This window comes from Sebastes fasciatus, chromosome 18 (genome assembly GCF_043250625.1).
Source record: "Sebastes fasciatus isolate fSebFas1 chromosome 18, fSebFas1.pri, whole genome shotgun sequence".
NCBI classification, from domain to species: Eukaryota; Metazoa; Chordata; class Actinopteri; order Perciformes; family Sebastidae; genus Sebastes; species Sebastes fasciatus.
The window spans coordinates 5,529,568-5,552,716 of record NC_133812.1 but is presented as its reverse complement, the minus strand read 5'-3'; the positions used below and the strand labels follow the sequence as shown (position 1 = coordinate 5,552,716).

Sequence of the window (23,149 nt, the reverse complement as noted above, 5' to 3'; positions counted from 1 at the left end):
AACAATCAATTAACAAATAATCAACATAAATAAATATTACATGTCCGAAAATAACTTGGAAGAAGTATATGGTCCTACCCCTTCTCCATAACTCCAACAATTATTTATCATATAATCCTTTTAAAAATAAAAGGGAAAATTAAACAGAAGAGTCAATAAATAAGGTAATTAACACAAAGATAAATAAATAAAGAAGCAAATTAAAACAGATTTTATCAATTATTTTATCAATTAATTAATGACTACATTTATTTTGTAATATTATTTTTGCTACATTTAATGACACATTTATTTATTTATTGAGTCATTTATTTATTTATTCATTTATTTTTATAACATGTATATTTTTGTTACAAAGAACTATGTGTATTATTATTTATTTATTTTCAAATTCCTACTTTTTTTCATGTGAAATACAGGATACTTTGAAATCTTCAGGTGGCTAAAAGTCCTTCAAATGAAACAGTCCGAGAAGGAAAAAACGCTCTTTGGTGGAATGTCTTCACAGAGGCTATAACCTGTGAAGAGTGCTCACAAGACGACACTTTCATTTTAAGGGGTTAAAAGTCAAAAACAAAACGTGAGAACCACTGTCATAAAAGATTATTATGCTTCAGACAAGGAAAGTCAGGGCGTTTTACAAGTTGTACGCTTTTGTAGGACTGTTGGGCTACATCCACTCATGGAGGAAGAAACCTGGAGGAGATGGTCTAAGATCTTGTTTTCATTTTTTCATCCAGGCGACGTTGAACAACTACAGTTTTGAGAACGTGGCGTTCCATGTCCTCCACCAGCGCTTCCCCCTGTACAGCCCCCGCACGCTGTCCGACTGGTTCGACCACAAAACCCACCTCTACAGGTCTGTGCCAACACCAAACACACTTCAAACACAGCTCATTCTCTGTCTGTTTGAATCAGCGTGACTTTGGCCAGGACTCCCCCATAAATATAATAAACTAATACTACTACATACTGTGTGCATTAAACAGTGATTGAAACCTATGTGTGTGTGTTAGGTGGAAGATGGTGGACCACTACGTGAGCCGCGTGCGCGCCACCATGCAGCTCCTTCAGCAGCACGACATCATCGGCAGAACCAGCGAGCTGGCCAGATTGTTCGGGATTCAGTTCTTTCACGTTCTGACCCGAGGCTCTCAGGTAACGACACATGCATCTCATACTTTAGACACTCTGATTGGTCCACACAACTTTGGTGATTCCTTTGAATTTTCATCAAGCGCCACCATTCAATGTGTCCAGATCTTTGGTTTATGTCCAAACACCTGCAGAACTAATGACATTCCCATCAGCCTCGGTTGGACATTGTGTTTTACTGCTAATTAGCAAATGTTAGCAATGCTTACAGGCTAAAGTGAGATACTTAGCATGGTAAACATTATACCTAAAAATGCTAAAACACCAGCTTGTTAACAGTGTCAGCCTGACAGAGCTGTTAAGGATCGGTATCAGCTAAAATAACGCTGATCAAAAGCCGAACCTTTCTTTCCTGAATGCTACTGTGTTTTGTCCACCAGCGCTGCTCTCATTAATGACAAATGTCAGCGCTGCAGGTCATATCAGCTGTCGCTCATCAGTGTTGATAACATGAGAAACTTGAAGACAGGCCAAAATGAAACTGGTCTGGTGAAAGTGCTCTCTCTCTGTAAGCCGGAAGAAGCTCCTCTCTGTAACACCGATCACTGATCAGAGTGGACACAGTGAATGTTGTGAATCATAGATCGGGATCAAAGAAGACTTGATAGAGACATCCTGGTTTGATCGATCAGCTGTGTGTAGTGTGACAGGTGTCACTTGTAGTGATAGAGAATGATCCCCAACGCCTCTTTTAGCTCATTGTTTTGGTGGTCAAACCACGTTCCACTGTTCCCAAGTGGCCAAATATCAATTACCGCGGCTTTAACTAGAGCTTTGGGTTTGATGTTTTTAATATTAGGGTTCAGTTAGTGCTTGACAGATCATGTACAATCAGGCTTTACCAGTACCATCTGACAGCTTCTAGAAACTACGCTGATATTTCATATTGAGAAGTTATTGAAAATAGTCTCAACTTTATCATTACTGTCCATCCGTCGCTGTTTTTGTTAACTGCAACAGCAGCGCTTAGATTTAACAAATGCATAGATGACTAGATGGGCGGACTAAATAAATGCAAAGCGTAATCAAAGTAAAGTTGGGCATAGTGGAAATAAAGAAGACAAGAATTTTATGAAGCAACAAATTTAGATTTAAAATCCCAGTGAAACAGAAGTTAGAGCGTCTTTAGCATCTTTTTGATTGGACCGCTAGAAAGTGGGCGGGCTTGTGATGTAGAGTGATACGGAGCAACAGAAGACTGTGGCTCCCATGGATTTATAATAAGAACTGGATACCGGACCCCAAGATGGTGCCTATTCATTCCAATGAGAATTGTTTGCCTGGAGCATACACCAAAAAAAGGGGAGTGGCTAGAAGGGACCCCCCCCAAACCGAGGAAACTCTCGCAAGATTGTTAAGGTTAGGATCTGTTATGGGGCAGCGCGTCTCGCCAGAGTTTTTGCAAGTTTTTGCAGATCTCAGATCAGATTTTGCGGCCCACAGACTTTACATTGTGATGACGTCAGGGATGTTTAAATCGCTTTTCTCGGCTCGAGGAAAGTTTTACAAATATAAAACCTCCATGGATCAAAAATTCAGGATAGAAAGAGTCATAATCAACCTTGTTTGCATTTTGAGGTATCCTGTCAACAGTTTTACAGACGTCTCTTTTACAATGGTGGTCTATGGGGAAAATGCTTTTTGGGCTGCAGGCCGTATCCAGGTCTGATTATACATCCATGGTGGCTCCACACACTCCTCTCTTGTTGCTAAAAGTTGCAGATTGATAGGTGGATGGATGTCATGATATTATTGGTTGAAATTGATTGCTACAAGCTTACGTTCGCACATGTTAAATTGATTTTACGGGAAGAAAATATCATTGGATTTTGATATAAAGATACAAAGAAATAGATTTTTTTTGTATTTTCTTTGCATATATTGTTAAATAGGTAAACAATATGATTATATATACTATAGTCTATCAAATATTCTGTGTTGTTCCTGTTTGTCCCGACAGTACCGTGTTGAGTCCATGATGCTGCGTGTGGCCAAGCCGTTGAACTACATCCCCGTGACCCCCAACGTCCAGCAGCGAGCCCAGCAGAGGGCCCCGCAGTGCATCCCTCTGGTGATGGAGCCCGAGTCGCGCTTCTACAGCAACTCGGTGGTTGTACTGGACTTCCAGTCTCTCTACCCCTCCATCGTCATCGCGTACAACTACTGCTTCTCCACCTGCCTGGGCCACGTGGACAGCCTGGGAACGTAAGGACATGACAGGACCGCACGGCTACAGTACCGCCGGCTCAGGCTGCGCGTCTGCTTTCCTCCCCTCGTTATTTTTAATGGAACAGACACGCTGAGAGCTCTGCATGGTGTTCACAGCTCCGAGCAGACAGCCCCGCAACTTAGGATATATTTCAGGATTACTGTAGTTGCATAGCAACAGCAGGAGCCACGAACAGTTTTTCTCCCAACATGCATATGTCTACTAGTCCTCGGTAACAGAAAAAAAAAGAGTAGTGGCTGGCAGACTAACGCTGGCTTCATCCTCTTCATTCTCTTCATCCTCAGCTCAGTAGAAAGAAGCAAATTAGCTGCAGAATATCCAACTGCAGCACCTCACATTCAATACTGGAGTTATTTTTGTATTGATTTATAACCATTTTATCAGGGGTGTCAATCGATCAAAATATGAATCATGATTAATCGAACATTTTTTATCTGTTCAAAATGTACCTTAAAGGGAGATTTATCAAGTATTTAATAATCAAATATGCTGCTTTATGAAATGTATTTATTATTGGAAATGAATTAACAAAACAAAACAATGACAAATATTGTCCAGAAACCCTCACAGGTCAGTGTGTCCGTGTGCTGACTTGACTATAACTTTCCCCAACTGCATGTGATGATCATAAAGTGGGCATGTCTGTAAAGGGGAGACTCGTGGGTACCCATAGAACCCATTTTCATTCACATATCTAGAGGTCAGAGGTCAAGGGGATCCCTTTGAAAATGACCATGTCAGTTTTTCCTTTCCAAAATTTAGCATAAGTTTGGAGCGTTATTTAACCTCCTTGCCAACAAGCTAGTATGACATGGTTGGTACCAATGGATTCATTAGGTTTTTCTAGTTTCATATGATACCAGTATCTTCACTCTAGCTACAACCTAAAAGTCGCAAGTTGCATTAATGCGTTAACGCAAATTTGTTTAAACTTCTTTATCACATTAACTCTGACAGCCCCAATACGTGATTACAATATTGTGATGGACGGTTTATCAATATTTTTAGACATTTGATAGACTTTTCTGACATGTAAAATAAAGCAGGGTCTACTTTTGAGCCCAGCACAGGATGCATACAGTATATGCCCTCTAAACGTGTCCCATTATTTCTTTGGCATAGTGGTCAGAGGACGAAGAAGAGAAGTAAAACTACGTAGTAAAAATTAGTCAGAAAAAAATTTATATAAATCAGATCTCAAAGAACTATGTTTCTATCTGTTTGGACACCTGTAACATGTGTTATACCAGACGCTCCTCTAGTCATACTCAGGTGATGGAGCGATAGCTCAGATACTGCAGAGCAGCCCAGTGATAACTAAGTACTGATAAAGGCCGCCGTTCACACACCGTGTCTCTGTTTCAGGTCTGATGAGTTCAAGTTCGGCTGCACCTCCCTGCGGGTTCCTCCTGAGGTCCTCTACCAGCTCCGCAATGACATCACCGTGTCACCCAACGGCATCGCCTTCATCAAGGTACAGCACACCCCCGCCCACCCTCCGCTCTGAAGAGGTTTACCTGCCACTTAACGTTGTCCTGAGTATGAATCATCCGTCTGCGTCCTCCAGCAGAGCAGCTTCATTAAGCTTCATTAAAGCCCTCCTCGTCCTTCCATTCATTCTATTCATTCATTCACTCATTGCTCCACACTCCCTGGCTCCTGTCCCACACACTCATTACATAACACACACACACACACACACACACACACACACACACACACATACACATACACATACACACGCACACACAGCCACAGCTCAGTGAACACTGCTCATGTGTAATGAGGTTATTAAAAGGCACAGAAAGAAATCAGGTTTGGTCTGGATCTGAATTAGTTTGTCTATCGCTGCTGAAGCTGGCTGACGGTAGTTTAGTTTATGGACCACTCTGTTGCCATGCCCCTAAATCTAAACTGCACACAGCGTGTATTATATATTCATCTTTATAGTATAGTGTACAAGAAATCAACATACTTTCACCGTTTTTATACTCACAGGAAGAGATACTTAAAGAGTTGGACGTCAATCAAACTGACTTCAGAGTGCTGCTGCCAAACTCAACAAAGATTTGTTGTTGACAATATTGTCCAAGAATGTGAAGGAAAGAGGTGCTACTCACTCACAGCTGCGCAAAAGAAAACCAATTGCAGAAGGGAAGTGAAAAATGAAAACAGTTAAATGGAAGAGGTGAAATTGGGACACCGCTTTAGTGTTTGATAAAGATCCATCTGCAAATGTGAAGAAAGAAATAAGAATCATTCTCTGTGGAGACACAGCAGAGTGTTGGAGCTTCTTCTTCTTCTTAGACGTGTCCTCGTTTCTACATGCAGAGCCAAACTGTTGTATTTAGTAGGGCTGTCAATCGATTCAAATATTTAATCACACATTTTTTATCTGTTCAAAATGTACCTTAAAGGGAGATTTTTGGGAGATATTGTCCAGAAACCCTCACAGGTACTGCATTTAACATAAAAAATATGCTCAAATCATAACATGGCAAACTGCAGCCCAACAGGCAACAACAGCTGTCAGTGTGTCAGTGTGCTGACTTGACTATGACTTGCCCCAAACTGCATGTGATTATCATAAAGTGGGCATGTCTGTAAAGGGGGGACTTGTGGGTACCCATAGAACCCATTCACATATCTGGAGGTCAGAGGTCATGGGGACTCCTATGAAAATGGCCACGACGGTTCTCCTCGCCAAAATTTTGCCCAAGTTTGGAGCGTTATTTAACCTCCTTTGCGACAAACTAGTATGACATGGTTGGTACCGATGTATTCCTTAGGTTTTTCTAGTTTCATATACCAGTATCTTCACTCTAGCTTTCAAACTGAGCCCGCTACAACCTCCAAAAGATCGGTTGCGTTAATGCGTTAAAGAAATTAGTGGCGTTAAATGAATTTGCGTTAACATGTTTTTATTGTTACCTTTGACAGACCCTAGTATTTAGTTGTACTCTCATCTGTCCACCTACATTCATATCAATGAATGAAGACTAAATATTAGAAACACCTGTCAGTGTATCAGCACTCCCACACCAGCAGTCCCATCAGGTTCTCTTTACATACTCCTTCCATCTGTAATGAACTCAGTTTGGTTATGTCAGGTTATGGTATGCATACTCCCATCCATGACTTAATGCAATGCAAAACAGTCTTGTTCACCCCTCTGTTGTGTGTGTGTGTGCAGTCGTCGGTGCGTAAAGGGGTGCTGCCCAGCATGCTGGAGGAGATCCTGACCACGAGGATCATGGTGAAGCAGTCGATGAAGGCTTACAAGCAGGACAAGGCCCTGATGAGGCTGCTGGACGCCCGGCAGCTCGGACTCAAACTCATCGCCAACGTCACCTTCGGCTACACCGCCGCCAGCTACTCTGGACGCATGCCCAGCGTGGAGGTGAGCTCATCGGAGGTTACTGTCAGCTGTCTGCACTGTGACCGAGGAAGAGGAGGGCTAACACAGACCTAACAAATTCTACCAATACTTGGATTTATAGAAGTCTTTCAAACCTCAGTGGAAAAAGTGAAGAAAGCAAAGACAAGTATAGCAGCTTTGTGTTGGATTCATATTCAAAATCTCCCGTATCTAAAGCCGTCTGTGGTTGTTCTGGAGGAGGATGGATAGAACTCCACATCTTTGCATTTCTAATGTTCTCACAGATCGATCTGGACCCAAACTTAATCTGTGTGAAATAGGAATTTCTGCAGAATCGTTGCATCAGTATTTCTTAAATCTTGTGCTGCAGTATTTGTTAACGTCTCCCCTGTCCTCTCCAGGTCGGAGACAGTATCGTCCACAAAGCCAGAGAGACCCTGGAGAGAGCCATCAAGATGGTCAACGACACTAAGAAGTGGGGAGCGCGTGTCGTGTACGGAGACACCGACAGGTAAACCATCATTAGTACTTTTCTCTGTGTCCCGCCTTTAGACTCATTGTTCCATCATCAGAGCAGCAGCAGGAGTACAACTAATACCAGCTGCTAATGACCGACACAAACTCATGTCTGCTGTCTCTCACCCTGTTAACACTCTGAATCCCACAACCTGCCGGAAAGGCATGTTTTCTTTAAGAAACCGCCAAAATGACACCATTTATGGACTGTAAAAACAGAAATGATTGTCCGATTTTCAAATTTCCGACGGTCCTTGAACGAGTCATGTGTGATGAACGCTTCAGTCAGGAAAAATACTCAAATTTAAGCTTCAGGATGTAAAATTGTAAATAGTTCAATATGTTTAGCACATGGAGCCCCCATTTTGTTCAATATTGGTAACGTTTGTGGTCACTTGTTTGATTTTTCAAGTATTTAATACTCTTATCAATATGGCAGTGGGGAAATATGCTGCTTTATTCAAATGTATGTATATATTTATTATTGGAAATCAATTAACAACACAAAACAATGACAGATATTGTCCAGAAACCCTCACAGGTACTGCATTTAGCATAAAACAATATGCTCAAATCATAACATGGTAAACAGCAGCCCAACAGGCAACAACAGCTGTCAGTGTGTCAGTGTGCTGACTTGACTATGACTTGCCCCAAACTGCATGTGATTATTATAAAGTGGGCATGTCTGTAAAGGGGAGACTTGTGGGTACGTCACGCCGTCGTCACGGCTTGCGCTCCAGCCTCGGTCTGGATCTCAATCAAGTGAACGGAGGAAGGGAAATAACTTTCATCTATTAGGGATTCATCTATTAGTGCGTTTTACAACTTTTAGGACCTAATGATTTAAATAAGGACTATTCAAGTGTTCGTCCTGGGGAGTTGATTCACCTCAATTAAAAAATGATCTGCTAAGTTACAGACGTCTCTTTCCCAATGTAAGTCTATGGGGAAAAGTATTTTTGGGCCCAATGACATCACGGACACGGAAGTTGTAGTACCGCTGTTTGGCCACTATGAAAGTTGGGATCAACGACCAGCGCTTTACCTGGGGGCTTGATCTGGACTGTAGAATAAAGAACTCTGTTTGTGTCTCTGTGTGTTCTGCAGCATGTTTGTGTTGCTGAAGGGAGCCACCAAAGAGCAGGCCTTCAAGATCGGCAACGAGATCGCCGAGGCCGTGACCGCAACCAACCCCAAACCTGTCAAGCTCAAGTTTGAGAAGGTAGAGCTTCCCAACACACACACACACACACACACACACACACAGGCAGCAGCCTCTCTGTAATGTCAGTGCATTTTGATTTGTGTCAGTCTGCCAATTTTCTTTCTCAATCCACACATTTAGACACATGTAGAGGTAGTTATTGATCTGTGTGTGTGTGTGTGTGTGTGTGTGTGTGCGTGCGTGCGTGTGCTCCCAGGTGTACCTGCCCTGCGTGTTGCAGACAAAGAAGCGCTATGTGGGCTACATGTACGAGAGCCTTGACCAAAAAGAGCCCGTGTTTGACGCCAAAGGGATCGAGACAGTGCGCCGCGACGGCTGCCCCGCTGTTTCCAAGGTAACTGGCAAACCAACCACCACCACCCCCCCTCCTCCCTCCCTCCCTCTCCCCCTTTCCACTGTGCGCTCCACCAATCACAGCCGTGCCAGTTCTCTTCCCGCTCTCGTTTACTCGGACTGCTTCACACGTGTCAATCAGGCAGAAGGGCCCAGAGACACGGCTGCTGCTGTTGTTGTGTTATTAAACACTAATATTTCATATGAATCCTGATCTAAATTATTAACCACTTCATCACCTCAATGTTTGGGCCCTTCTCTGGATTAATCCTCCTCTCATCCGTCATGTTCTCCTCCAGATTCTGCAGCGTTCCATCAAGCTGCTGTTTGAGACTCGGGACATCAGCCAGGTGAAGCAGTTTGTGCAGCATCAGTGCGTGAAGGTTCTGGACGGCCGGGCCAGCATGCAGGACCTGACCTTCGCCAAGGAGTACCGGGGAAGCGGCTCGTACCGGCCCGGAGCCTGCGTGCCCGCCTTGGAGCTCACCAGGTGTGTGTGTGTGTGTGTGTGTGTGTGTGAGAGAGAGACACACACACAGACGTACTGTCAGTGGCCTTTTGCAGAAAAGCCACATGCAGACAAACACCAAAACAGAGAAAGTGTGTGTGTGTGTGTGTGTGTGTGTGTGTGTGTGTGTGTGTGAGTGTGTGAGAGAGAGAATCCAATTACTCCTTCCCCACAGTGCTCATTGTCTGGCTGCACCAGCCTGCATGTACAGTACCTGAGTCTGTTGCTAGGCAACCCAGCTCTTAATGGGTGAAAAAAAAAAAAGATTTCAGAGGCCTGGGTAAGAGGGAAATACTGAGCCTCATTCATGAGCACTAGTATAGTTTATGAGGTGATTCCTGGTGATCTGGTACAGCATTTATCTTTTTCCTGTTTTCGTTCCAGGCGTATGATGGCGTACGACCGTCGCCTGGAGCCCCGCGTGGGCGAACGGGTGCCCTACGTGATCGTGTACGGGATGCCCGGCCTGCCACTCATCCAGCTGGTGCGTCGGCCCATGGAGGTGCTGCAGGACCCGGGCCTCCGCCTCAACGCCACGTACTACATCACCAAGCAGATCCTGCCGCCGCTGGCCCGCATGTTCCAGCTGATCGGAGTGGACGTGTTCAGCTGGTACCAGGAGCTGCCCAGGGTGAGACGGAGACCAGTTTCTATATCACGTCAGGGAATGAGCAGCATTCAGATTTTTTGAAGCAAAGAGTGATAATGAACTTCCTACAGTAGAAGAAAGCTAGACAGACAAACCTGAATAACCATCTACAGTATTCTATGACCGGTCAGAGAGGTTATTGTATTGGTCCGTCAAAATACAAGCAGACGTTTCATTCAGTGTGTTTAGTGAAGAGAACAAAGGATGAAGAGAAAACCTCTCATGTGCTTCCTGCTGAGGATCCAATGAGACTCATCAAACCTGCTTCAGTCTTTGTGTCAATACTGAAGTCAGACGGCGCACAAACGCCATCTGCTGGTGGAGCTCAGAGCACAGCTCATCAATATGATGACCTCTGATTAGATGCAATGCATTTTACAATTTGATCCAACCTTTCAGTCTGAAGCTGCGGTTTTTAGATAATCCTGAATAAAATGCATTCAGACGTCCATCTGAAGAGTTGTCCCGTGTGATTCCCTCGTCTCAGATCCAGAAGGCGTCCTGCTCCTCGGCGGCGGGCGGAGAGGAGTCTGGGAGGAAGGGCACCATCTCCCAGTACTTCACCACGCTCCACTGCCCTGTGTGTGACGAGCTGACCCAGCTGGGCGTGTGCTCGCGGTGCCGCGCCGAGCCCCAACGAGTCGCCGTCACTCTCTACCAGGACATGAGGCAGTGGGAGAGTCAGCAGGACCAGCTGCTGAAGGTGAGAGCTCACAGTCACAGTTTGTAGCTCCACACGTTCTAACAGGCTATGAATAATTATTTGTCCAATGTGGATTTTTTTTTTTTACCTAAACATTCTTACAATTACTCTTTCTCCCTCATGTGAAAATACAAATATTTATTATTTATTTATTTATTTCAAAACTTTGCTGGACACTAGATGTGAAACGTTCACATCAAAGCCAAGTAACACAATTTAGAGTGTGAAAGTATCTCAAATCAATCCATTTCATGATATAAATAAGAATGTGTTATATGATGCATAATGCATATACAAAATATCATTCAAAAATCAAACTGATGTTAAGTGTTCCACTGATGTATATGACTAGGGCTGTCAAAGTTAACGTGATAATAACTCGTTAACGCAAATTTGTTTTAACGCCACTAATTTCTTTAACGCATTAATGCAACTTGTGATTTTTAGGTCATAGTGGAAGAGTGAAGATACTGGTATCATATGAAACTAGACAACCTAATGAATCCACTGGTACCAACCATGTCATACAGGCTAAATGTTACGCAAAATCTTTGGTGAAGAAAAACTGGCATGGCCATTTTCAAAGGGGTCCCTTGACCTCTGACCTCAAGATATGTGAATGAAAATGGGTTCTATGGGTACCCACGAGTCTCCCCTTTACAGACATGCCCACTTTATGATAATCACATATAGTTTGGGGCAAGTCATAGTCAAGTCAGCACACTGACACACTGACAGCTGTTGTTGCCTGTTGGGCTGCAGTTTGCCATGTTATGATTTGAGCATATTTTTGATGCTAAATGCAGTACCTGTGAGGGTTTCTGGACAATATTTGTCATTGTTTTGTGTTAATTGATTTCCAATAATAAATATATACATACATTTGCATAAAGCAGCATATGTGCCCACTCCCATGTTGATAAGAGTATTAAATACTTAACAAATCTCCCTTTAAGGTACAAAAAAATTTGCAATTCATTTGCAATTAGTCACGATTAAATATAGACAATCATGTGATTAATTGCACTATATAACTAATTGAATTGATTGACAGCCCCAGTTATAGATAATCAAATACCAGATCTTGCAGACTCTGCTTTTCTGCAGTGTAAATAAAGAAAAAAGAAAATGTAGCCTTGTTTCCAGAGTGTGATATTTGCGTGTTCACCAGCTCTCGTGTGTGTGTCCAGATGTGTAGGAACTGTAGCGGCTGTGCAGAGCGCCAGGGGCCCTGCGTGTCTCTGGACTGTCCCGTCCTCTACAAGCTGTCCCGGGTCAACAGACAGCTCTCCAAGGCCCCCTACCTCCGACAGCTGCTGGAGCAGTTCTGATTGGCTCCTGAACCCCCCGGAGCTCCCCGCTGATTTGGTGCTAACCGCTGCCGCCCCCCACCTCCCAAACCCCAACCCCCATCTCAGTGTTTGATTGTCCACTCAGTTGTAATAGTTTCAATGGTGCTTCGATTGAACCCTGCGGGGTTTTTCACTCTGTCTTGTAACTGTTAGTATTTCTCTGCGTGTGCAGACCGTCTGGTTGGAGCCTCCTGTGGGGAGCGCTGTGTGTGTCCTCATGCTTGTTTGCTGCCATCTCCATTAGCTGCTATGGGCCGAGTGAAGCCGGTGTCCGCGGTGACGCGGCGACAGACTGCCTGTCATGGAATGAGAGAGCAGTCCAATCAAGGGTGACTTGTTGTATCTTGTTTGCGCTGTAGCAGTTTGAAGTCATCGGTTGTTAAGGAGCTCCTTACAAATCTCAAGACAAACTACATTCAAACCACTAATTGACTTTTCTTCATTTTTATATCGACCGCAGTCTTTCTGTAAATAGTTCTTGTACAGATCCATCTATAATCTCACTGTGCATTAGCATTAAAAAAGAAAAAACTAAAACTCCGGCCATGAATGCAATCCAATCTGTTAAAGGATGCCATGTTTCTTTTCACCTTGATTGTATTGATGTTCATTTTGGCAGATTTGACACGTCACACTCTATCTACAGAGTGTGGGAACTGGAAACTACTTCAGTTTTACGAAATCTGGGACTGTTGCAATACTGTATTTTGATAATTTATGCCATGAAGAGTATCGTTTCCTTGTGCATATATGGTTTTGTGTACGTTTCCAATTTTCTGTGCAAAGCAAATCATGTCAAGATCCAACCTTCAACTCTCCATCCAGCCGTACACAGGACCTGTGTATTTGTATAAATGTAAAAAAACAAAAAAAGTAATGAAGGAGGTGTTTTCTTGTTTGTTTTTAATGGACATTGCTGTGGGTGGAGGTTTGAGATTGATATAATAAAAAGTCAATGTATTAAAATGATTTCTGTCAACGATTCAGTTTTTTAAAAAAATGCTAATGAATCACAGTGACGACGCGTGATTGAAAGGTCGACAAGCCACGGCACGGTACAGAACATGACGAAACAGAAAAGAAATTTAAAGAAGTGCAACAGAAACAACTTCATTCAAATCTCACAACTATCATCACGTTTCCTGCTGTTGATGAACTCACTGTGATACTGCAACATGAATGTACATGTTTCAACCTGTGTTTTGAGCAGCAAGGTGGCCTGATGATGATGATGAAGAGTCCCTGGTTCATCTCATCCACTCTGCTCACGCGTCCTCGAGCAAGGCACTGAATTCTACCAGCCCTGTGACCTGCACTCTAGCTCACTGACCTTTGACCCCACTGTTGAGGCCAACGCAGAATCCTTGTAGAGAATCAATGACGTATTATATCATTTAAAACCCATCTGTAGCGCAACGGTGCAGTTCAAAATCTGAAGGAGGTCCAAAAGCTTTAAAAGACGCTGATGAGTCTGTGCAACACCCCTCAAACTCTGTGTGTGGATGGTTTATAAGCTGCACAGGTTTCGGTCAGTAGTCAGTGTTGCATTCACTGCACAGTAAATCACCAACTGGTCATAAATAATGTATTGGGAGTATTCGGCTGCTGGACAACAAATGAGCGCAAACATGTAGAGGCTCTTCTCTCAGTCTCTCTTCTCTCGGTCCAGAGAGAGCAGTAGTTTGCGTCTGGGGGAGTCTCCTACCAGGGAGATGGTGTCTGAGAAAGAGGCTCCAGCTGCAGCCTCCGTCACCGGGGCGGCGGAGGCAGCAGAGATCCCGGTGACGTCGGGAGGAGAGGAAGCCTTGCTGGGTGAACTGATGAGACTTGCCGTGTCGTCCATTTCGATGACCTCGAAGTCTGCGTCGTTCCACTGATCAGCCTCGTTGTCCTGCTCCTGCTCCTGCTCCTCCTCCTCCTCCTCCTCCTCCTCCTCGTCATTGGCTCCCGAGTCCAGCAGCGCCTGGCGGTATTCGCTGTCGTCCGCGTCAGGCCGGCCCCTCACGCGGGGTTTCCTGCTCTGGCCGCTGGGGGCCGAGGCCAGCTTGTACATGACCGGGAAGAGGATGGAGGTGAAGGTGGCGGTGGTGAGCGACAGGTACATGAGCAGCGGCTGGTCCGGGAACTTCCCAAGCAGGAAGCCTACCAGGGCTGGGAGAACCATCTCGCCCAGCGCCGCCCCCACCACGAAGGCCGCCGCCGTGTGGCCCGTCACCGTGGTGTACTGCTCCACCCAGGAGATGCCGCTGGGGAAGGTGGTGGCCATGGAGGCGCCGTACAGACCAGTGCAAACCCACAGGGCCACGTTCTCCCTGCTGAAGAGGCAGAGGAGCAGAGAGGACACCGTGGAGCTCACCAGGCTGAGCAGGATCATGGTGCCCGGGTACATGCACGACGCAAAGAAGATGGCCAACCCCCTGCAGGCGGCAAACGTCCCCCAGAACAGCGAGTTCAGCCCGGCGGCCTCGGTCTGATCCATGTGGGCGTAGTCCTTGGCGAAGGTGAAGATGAAGGAGCCGTACGCTACCTCGGCGCCTACGTAGGCGAAGAAGAAGAAGCAGAGCAGGACAATAAGAGCTATGTGGTGTTTGGCCACCAGGGGCTTTCCCGACGCCGTGCGGGCTTTGTCACGTGACGTGTTGCTGCGACAGAAGAGGAAGAAGAAGAGGAAGGAGATGAGAAAGACGAAGGAGCCGATCACAACGTAGGCCCACATGGATTTGAGGGTGCTGCTCCTGCTGTGGATGTAGCGGATGATGGTGTGAGCGTCGGGGGCTTTGGTGATGTGCTCTGTGGTGACGGGAGGTGTAGAGTTGGCCGGTAGGACTCCTGCGCTGCCGTTGCCGTCGGGCCCAAACACCAGCTTGGCGATGATCGGAGACACAAAGGCCCCCGCTGCGAAGCTGAAGTGCAGAGCCTGCATGTGAGGGCCCGCCTGCTCCCCCCATGTGTTCAGTATGAGGACATTACCACCTGACGGACAGAGGAGAATAAACCATCATTTATCATGGTGACACTGTGTGAGTCTCTGCATGATGTCCTGCAGCGACACATTTCCTAATCCTGTAATGTCCTGAAAGATTCACTTCTTGATGGATGCACATGGTGCAAAACATTAATTTGCTACAAAAAAACTTTTTCAGGTATTCAAGGTCAAAGGTCACAATGTTTATATTGCACATTTAAAAGAACCACAGTTGACCAAAGTACTGGTATTCACTAAATTGTAAAAATACAGATCTCAGCAGGTATCAGAGGTTTTTAATGTGTGCACAACAGCACATTAATGAACTGATGCCCTCAAAGTAACAAGATATGGATACAACTTATCTCATAAAATGTGTTTAAAGAGGACCTATTATGCTTTTGTGCTTTTCCACTTACCTGTAGTGTGTTACATTGTTTTTTTTGTGCATGTAAAAGGTCTGCAAAGTTACAAAAACCACGCCAAAGGGAGTTACTCGGGGTATGAATCTTTCGGTATCTCACAATTCGGAGCGCAGACAGAGGGTGAAAGAGGTGCTGCAACACAGCCAGTATGAGAACAATAAAGCTTTTTTTGAACATTAATGCATGTAAACATGCTCTAGTAGAAACACAAAATACAAGGATGAACCTGAAAATAAGCACAATAGGTTCTCTTTAAGGAGCAGCAAAGATAAAACAATGTGTTGTGTTACAAAAACACTAATTATGGCCATGTATCTCTTTCAAAATGTAATACAAACTGTATTAACCATAGAAAGAAGGCTGGCTGGCAGTGGGCTGTTTAGGGCTTACTTTAAGTGGGCATCAATAACGGCGACCAATAACAGAGCCCCAGCAGATGGCTAGCCAAAACAAGGCGACTGAAGTTTGGGTTAGTTGTTAAAGCTACTCTAATCAATATTTTTATATTAACAATGGGTCAAATCACTGTGTAAAGGTGTTGCTCACAGAGAATTATCACCCATCTCTGCAGTTCCCCTCAGCTCTACGAAGCATGTCAGCATCTTTTAGCTCATTGTTTTGGTTTTACAACTTCACTGTTTTGGCTCAGTCTCTCTGCTCTCATCAACCTGGTTTCTAGGAGCAGCTGTTTGCAGTGCATTTAGCAGCTAAAGAGACATATTTCCCTCAGGAGTTGGTGGAGACCAAAGCAGAGCTAAAAGTAGTGCATATTGGACTATCAGTCATCAGGGTGACACACACATGACTCCAAATGAATTAAATGCTCTGTGCCATATCAACTTTTTATGGTGGTGATATGACAATGTCGAGTTTACAGCTTGTTGTGCTGCCACCAAGTGGCCAAAAAGAATCAATTCATCCAGGTTTAAAACAATCTGAAGGTCATCTTTACAGTTTTCAACAGAAAGTAGATAACCATCTGCAGGCTCCTCAGCAGCTAAACAACTATCCCATCAAAGCTGCTATTCAACAGCAACTACTGTAACAGACCTGGTCTCTGAGTTAATTGATCTTGATTGGTCATTACCACTACCAGCCAGCCAAATAAAGAGAGATGTACTGTATATTAATAGTAGCAGACCATTTCCACAACAGACATTTTGACTCATCATAACAGGAAAACATTCCTCAGTTCCATCCAGTGTCTCAGTAAGCAATGACAGTGAGCAAGCTTGTTATCAATTACACCATGGGTTTCCTGCTATGACAAGACAAAATGTCTGTTGTGAAAAAGTTCTATTAAAAATCATAAAGGAGCAACATGTCCCGCCCTAAGTTCAGCAAAGCTAAGTTCAGAATACATCAGTTAAACAAGTACCAAGTGGAAACCAGCTCTAATCAGCCCAAATAATTCAAAAACAAAAGCCTGTGAGGATGTACTGTGTGTGTAGTAAATTAAGGGAATCAATTATTAATACCTTTGATACCTGTTAGCTTCCAAATATAAATCTTCCTTAAATATAATAATGTACCACTAGCTATACGTTTTCACTCCAGGTAAGCAGACCTCGCACTATTTGCTCATGTATTTATGTGTTGTCTTACCTGTATCCAGAATACCCATAGACATCCCGATGCTGGACATGAGCCCAGTGAGCAGCAGAGCCTGCTTACAGAAAGGGATAGCACACAATCCCACTGATGTGACCAGCATAGAAAACCCTGGAAAGCAAGATAATGAGAGAAAATGTTTCATTTTAGTAGAATATATGTGAAGAGTCAAAAGAAACTGTGATAAAATCTAGTGCAGGGTATATGCAGGAACCCTGAAGTTACTTTTAAGACTTTTAAAGACCTTTTTGGAGACTATGTCAAAAAAGTCATAGTATAGTATCTCGAAAAAAAAGTTATAGTTTAGTATGTCGGAAAAAAAGCCATGGTATTGTATGTCGAAATAAAAGTCATAGTATACCATGTCGAAAGAAGTAAAAAAAAAGTAATAGTATAGTATGTCGAAAAAACGTCATAGTATAGCATGTCGAAAAATACGTTATAGTTTTAGTATGTTGAAAAAAGTTTAAAAAATGTCATAGTATAGCATGTCGAAAAAAACGTCATAGTATAGTATGTGGAAAAAAAGTCATAGTATAGTATGTCAAAATAAAAGTCATGGTATAGTATGTAAAAAAAAGTCATAGTAAAGTATATTGAAAAAAAAACATAGTATGTCGAAAACACATAGTATAGCATGTCGAAAAAAAAGTCATAGTATAGTATGTCGAAAGAAAGTCATGATATAGTATGTTGAAAAAAAGTCACAGTGTAGTATGTTGATAAAAGAGTCATAGTATAGTATGGAAAAAAACATGTCAAAATAAAAGTCATACATAAGTCATAGTATAGTATGTCGAAATAAAGTCATAGTATAGTAAGTCAAAATAATTCATAGTATAGTATGTTGAAAAAAAGTCATTGTATAGTATGTTGAAGAAAAAAAACAGTTTAGCATGTCGGAAAAAAAAATAGTATAGCATGTCGAAAATAAATGTTATAGTATAGTATGTCGAAAAAAAGTCATAGTATAGTATGTTGAAAAAAAAGTCATAGTATAGTATGTCGAAATGAAAGTCATAGTATGTCAAAATGAAAGTAATACAAAAGTCATAGAATTATAGTATGTCGAAAAAAATATAGTATAGCATGTCAAAATAAAAGTAATAGTATAGTATGTCGAATTAAGTCATAAAAAAGTCATAGTATAGTATGTGGAAAAAAAGTCATAGTATATAGTATGTTGAAAGAAAGTCATAAGTTATACTGTAATATGTCGTCAAAAATGTCATAGTAAAGTATGTCATAAAAAATGTCAAATAAAAAGACATAGTATTTCATAAAAAGGTAAATAAAATGTCGTGAAAAATTTACAAAAAAAGTCATAGTATAGTATGCAATTAAAATGTCACAAAAAAGTTATTAAGTAGTCTGTAGAGCCGATAGAAATTATATTTGATTGAAATACTGTATGAATACACTATCAATACTGTATGCAATTAATATCAAATTAGTGGCCGAGACAATTTGAGGTATTCAGAAAAGTAGCTGGGACATTTACCCGCCGTCCAGCTAAAATACAACATCTCCAACAGTTACATGTGGATGAAGGGTTACCTAGAAGGAGATGGGGGTTCATGCAGTCGAAGAGAATGCCCGCCAAGAGGGAACCACCGATGTAGCCCGCAGAGCGCCCGGCGATGATGTAAGAAATATTGCTGATGTTCTTATTCACATTCACAGCCAGGTCCTCGAACGTGGGGCCAAGAACAGCGATACTCATCCCCTAGAAAAACAAGATGTCATCAGGAGTTACAAGGAGACAGTAAAGTAAAGTTACTGAAAGTTTTTGGTATCATTGGGCAGAAATTCCAAAATAACCTTTCAGCATATTGTAATTCAAGTGTTCTGAGAGAAAACTAGACTAGAAAAATCTAGCCTGTGATGGGAGACTTTGACCAATCACAGGTCATTTCAGAGAGAGAGAGAGCGTTCCTATTGGCTGAATGTTGGCACAAACTTTCTCATATTACAGCTAAACAGTACACTACAAGATGTTTCTGAAAACATTTGAGGTGAGAAATAGGCACTGTAGTAACAGAATATTGATTCATATTTGATCAGCGCTGCCTAGTTTGACCGTTTGATCGGAGTTTGCGAGTGATCGACAGCTGCTCAGACACGGCAAGGCTCCAGCTCGGCTCTGATTGGTTGTTTTGCTTCGGTCTGTGAAATCTTGGAGATGCCATTAGGAGCACCTGAGGACACAGACGCACATGATTTTTTTCAGATTACCTGTCTCATGCACTACTATCAGGATACGGTTATCGTTTTATAAAAAAACTTTGAATTATATTTTCTCTAATTCTACCCACCGCTGCTTTAACATATCTTCTCTGCCTCTTCTTTGACAGATTTTTCATTGAATATACACAAAGAAAGCTTGAACTGGTGTGTAAGGTTTTGAGGTGGTGGACCTTTACAACCAGGACTAAAAGCAGCAGGATTGAGGTGTACAGCGAGCGTGGTGGAAAAGTGAGCAACAACAGACCAGACAGGATTTTTCCATAGCTCAGGTTTTTACTTGTGACTCTAGACAAGTTACAAAAATCACACAACTCTCACCAGTGGGTAGCAGGCAGATGGACAACAAAACTGGGTAACACATGTAGCAGATTCCAGGATTGAGGTGACACTCAACCTGATTCTCCCTCTCTCACTTACACACCACTGCTGTTCCCACCTGGCCTGTTGTCCATACCAACAATACAAGGCACATACCCATTCCAACCATCAATTTAACTTAATGTACAATATATCCTTAATAATTACATATAGAACATACAAATGAATATTAAATAATACAAATTACATAATATGCATGATAAATGGAATGAATATCCAACGAAAGCCACCTTAACCAACAACCTCCTCTACCTCACTCCCCTCTCTCTTCCCTGGCACTTGGTTCAGCCCAACAGGCTAATTGAAATCAGCTGTGGCTGAAGTTTCAGGTGTGCTCCCTGAAAACACTCCCCAGGAAGTAGGCCTCAAAGAAAGAGTTCCTAGAGGAGTTCCCTAAAAAATAAAAGCACAATAGAATAACCTGAACTTCCTGTATTAGCTCGTTTTCTTGAAATTCAATTCACATGTGTTTGTCTTTTTCCATCTTAGTGAGGGGGATGGTTTGCAGCTCCCTCACACTTCTTACACCTTCGGCAGGCTCGCCAACTACGTTACAAGACGTCCCTGACACCCGCCAGTGTCCCGACGGCGCCCTCACAGCTGACAGTAACCCAACGGTGTCCCTGATCTTTTGAATTTTGCAGCGTGCTCTTGGTCCCATACTGTTTGCTCGAAAAGAAGCCATACCACTTCAATCTTGCAGCTTCTCATCCCACTTCTGACACAAAATGTAAGGTTTTGAGGTGGTGGACCCTTACAACCAGGACGAAAGCAGGATTGAGGTACTTGTGATTATACAAGTTACTAAAATCACACAACTCTTTCGAGTGGTTAGTAGGCAAATGGACAACAAAACTGTAACACGTGTAGCAGATTCCACACTGATAATGAAATCTGACTTTTACTGATAATGTTTTACTACTTCTGTAAAAGAAAAAGTACTGTGTTAGTTTTCTATATCAATGATAATATCTTTTAGGGTTAAATTGTTGATTTAACAACCATCCCTTTGTTTCTCAAAAGGCCACACTCATGGGCCAGCCTCTCTAATTCAATGTTTTGAAACTGAATGAAACTGAATCAGGATCAGGGTGTTGCTGAGATAACAAAGCCTGTGTGTATTTTACTTTCCCCTGTGTAGAGGGAGGAAGAAACGGCCCAGACTTAAGCAGACACTGGTGGTGTATGCTGATGGCTCTCAGTAATCTGATGCAGATAACATGGTTGAAGAGCGAGTTCTGCAACTATGTAAATCCTGTCTGTGCAGGATACTGCAGCATTCCCTTCAGCAGACTGGGCCTGACTTCCTGCACATTACAGCTTGTATGTATCATAAAGCAGCACTGTTTTAGCTTTTTAGGTGAAGTTATTTGAAATTTTGAGCATGTTTAGCAGTCAAGAAAGGAGGAGAACCCCCCAAAAGATGAGATTTACCACACAAAGCCACACATTTCTCTGTAAAAGTTTTATTTTTAGATTAATCAGAAGAATCATCTTATTTTTATACATTCCTTTAATGACAGATGTTAGGACCTGGACACTATTTTATTTTTCTGCAATCGGAGGCATTAATTGAAATCCAGTGACAGATGAGACTTCAGTCTCTCTGTTTGAATAAACATCACTATGAAGTGTAGTGGTAGCAAATCATCTGATGTCAAAATCATGTCAGAGAAGAGATGAGGAGTTTTGTTTTGAAACAAAATTTTGAACAGAGCCATGTTGATTTTGAAAAAGCTGACTTTTCAGAATAAAACGAATTACTGATAGCTGGACTCTTAGGTAGCTCATTCATGATGATGACTGACCAGCCTTTTTATTTTTCATCATTTATAAAGATCACTGTCCAGCCCTTTTATTATTTTTAAAGATCACTGACCAGCCTTTTTTTATCATTTATAAAGATCACTGACCAACCTTTGCTTACATTTGTCTTTTTTTTCCCACTGTGCTTTTGTAACAGTCAGTGACAGAGTGGATGCAGGTGATCCACATGGACCAGGATGAGGCCAGGATCAGAAATAACTTAGAAATAACTCTTAAAACTGCGTGGTATAAAACCAGCAACACTGAGGGTTTGCAGATACTGGTAGAGTATCTGACTATAAGTCTCTATTTTCTGCGTGCTTTCCCCACATACCCGGGTTATAAAGTCACTCCTTGAACAGGTGTTTGCAATGCTAGCTCCCTGATAGCATCAGAATAACGTTAGATAGCTGGATATCCTCAGCTAGTTAAAGCTATTCTGGTTGTCCTGAGTGATATTAATACCTCAATGAAGAGAAGGCCAGAGGAAACTCACAGACACATTTTCACAGATACATTTGTCTCTCTAAGCACACATGTTTTTAGCATGAACTCCTAACTATACCTACCAAGCCCAGGAAGGATGCACAGAGCGCCATGGTGACCATCCAGCGGCCGCAGGCTCCACCGTGTCCGCCTCTCCTCCTCCCGCCGCCGACCACCACCTCCACCCGGGCGTCGCAGAGCGGCTTGCTGCTCCTCTTCACCGCCTTCAGCGCGCTCTTCAGCCCTCTCCCCCCGGTGTCCGTCCTCTTGTCAAACAGGGTGTCCTCCTCCTGCTCGTCGTTGTCGTCGTCGTCCTCCATGCTGGCGAAACGAACCTGCTTCTTCTTAACGACGGCGTCTCGCGCGGCGGACGAGGACATACCTGTCAGTTTGTTACTACGGTAACTGACTGCTGACGGTTGATGTCAGACAACGCCGTTAAACCGCGATAAAACACCTGATAGCGGTTATTTGTAATGGTTTATTGTCGTTTTCGCGCCTCCTGTTTGTAGATATCTCGGCGCTTTTGCCGTTAAATATGAAGTGAGGTATGTTTAGACAAGCTGGAGGGTGTAGGAGGATGACAGCGAGCCGGGCGCCGCTGGATGGGATCCTCCATATGATGACAGCAGCGATGTATGGCTGCTAGATGTTTGCACAGATCGTCTAATGACACGGAGGCTCACTCGGTGTATACTAGTGACTCACCTTCCGACTGACAGCAGGAGCATGGTATAACCCCGTTCAATACTAATTTTTATTTATGAATCAATCATCAATCAACTGCAGCGGGCATCTTTGTTTGTACACTACTAGATTTCCTCTGTTTTTGACTGCAGATATTGGTGGATATTGTTTTAGCAGCGACACAGCATATCATGCATAACTCCCTGACCTAATGAAATGAAAACACACTCATCACTCCATGTAGCCTAAGTAAATATCAGTAATGTCAGGCTGTGGGACTTTTTTGGATTCATTTTAATGAACCATTTTAACGGAATAACACCGGCAACAGGGACCTACTACGACACTGTCTGACAGCCAATCCAGATGGTCGTTGACGTTTTTAGTATCCTGAAATCAGAGCAGAGTGAGACCTCTTTGCTTCTTTTCCTCTCTGATTGAGCTGACGCGTTAAAGAATGGTCCAGTACTCCAGGAAGCAGTAGCTGGTTA

General features: G+C 43.0%; 2 protein-coding genes across 4 annotated transcripts in view; one reads left to right on the top strand and one right to left on the bottom strand.

Moving 5' to 3' along the window:
* The window catches only part of rev3l (REV3 like, DNA directed polymerase zeta catalytic subunit), an 84,364-nt gene extending 71,342 nt beyond the window's left edge, over positions 1-13,022 (top strand). For all 3 annotated transcript variants that reach the window (XM_074616084.1, XM_074616083.1, XM_074616082.1), the window contains exons 21-32: positions 741-859; positions 1,017-1,158; positions 3,116-3,360; positions 4,751-4,859; positions 6,579-6,785; positions 7,166-7,275; positions 8,391-8,505; positions 8,705-8,842; positions 9,141-9,331; positions 9,734-9,980; positions 10,486-10,701; positions 11,892-13,022. In XM_074616084.1, the coding sequence (XP_074472185.1) occupies positions 741-859; positions 1,017-1,158; positions 3,116-3,360; positions 4,751-4,859; positions 6,579-6,785; positions 7,166-7,275; positions 8,391-8,505; positions 8,705-8,842; positions 9,141-9,331; positions 9,734-9,980; positions 10,486-10,701; positions 11,892-12,032 (1,980 nt within the window). In that variant the 3' untranslated portion in view covers positions 12,033-13,022. The remainder of the gene's footprint in view (positions 1-740; positions 860-1,016; positions 1,159-3,115; positions 3,361-4,750; positions 4,860-6,578; positions 6,786-7,165; positions 7,276-8,390; positions 8,506-8,704; positions 8,843-9,140; positions 9,332-9,733; positions 9,981-10,485; positions 10,702-11,891) is intronic.
* mfsd4b (major facilitator superfamily domain containing 4B) lies at positions 12,942-22,675 on the bottom strand. The gene is made up of 4 exons (XM_074616089.1): positions 22,055-22,675; positions 18,612-18,780; positions 17,049-17,165; positions 12,942-15,026 (listed from the first exon to the last, which is right to left on the bottom strand). Exons 1-4 carry the CDS (start codon positions 22,349-22,351, stop codon positions 13,699-13,701), a joined length of 1,911 nt encoding a protein of 636 aa, XP_074472190.1. The 5' UTR covers positions 22,352-22,675; the 3' UTR covers positions 12,942-13,698.
* Positions 22,676-23,149: the final 474 nt, after the last annotated feature.

Bases quoted from the DNA above. Each gene is read 5' to 3' on its own strand.
- mfsd4b (XM_074616089.1), bottom strand. From the start codon at position 22,351: ATGTCCTCGTCCGCCGCGCGAGACGCCGTCGTTAAGAAGAAGCAGGTT. The intron at 18,781-22,054 runs GTAGGTATAGTT...TTGTTTTTCTAG, and splicing joins GTGCATCCTTCCTGGGCTTG to GGGATGAGTATCGCTGTTCT. The intron at 15,027-17,048 runs GTAAGACAACAC...TCTGTCCGTCAG, and splicing joins TATGGGTATTCTGGATACAG to GTGGTAATGTCCTCATACTG.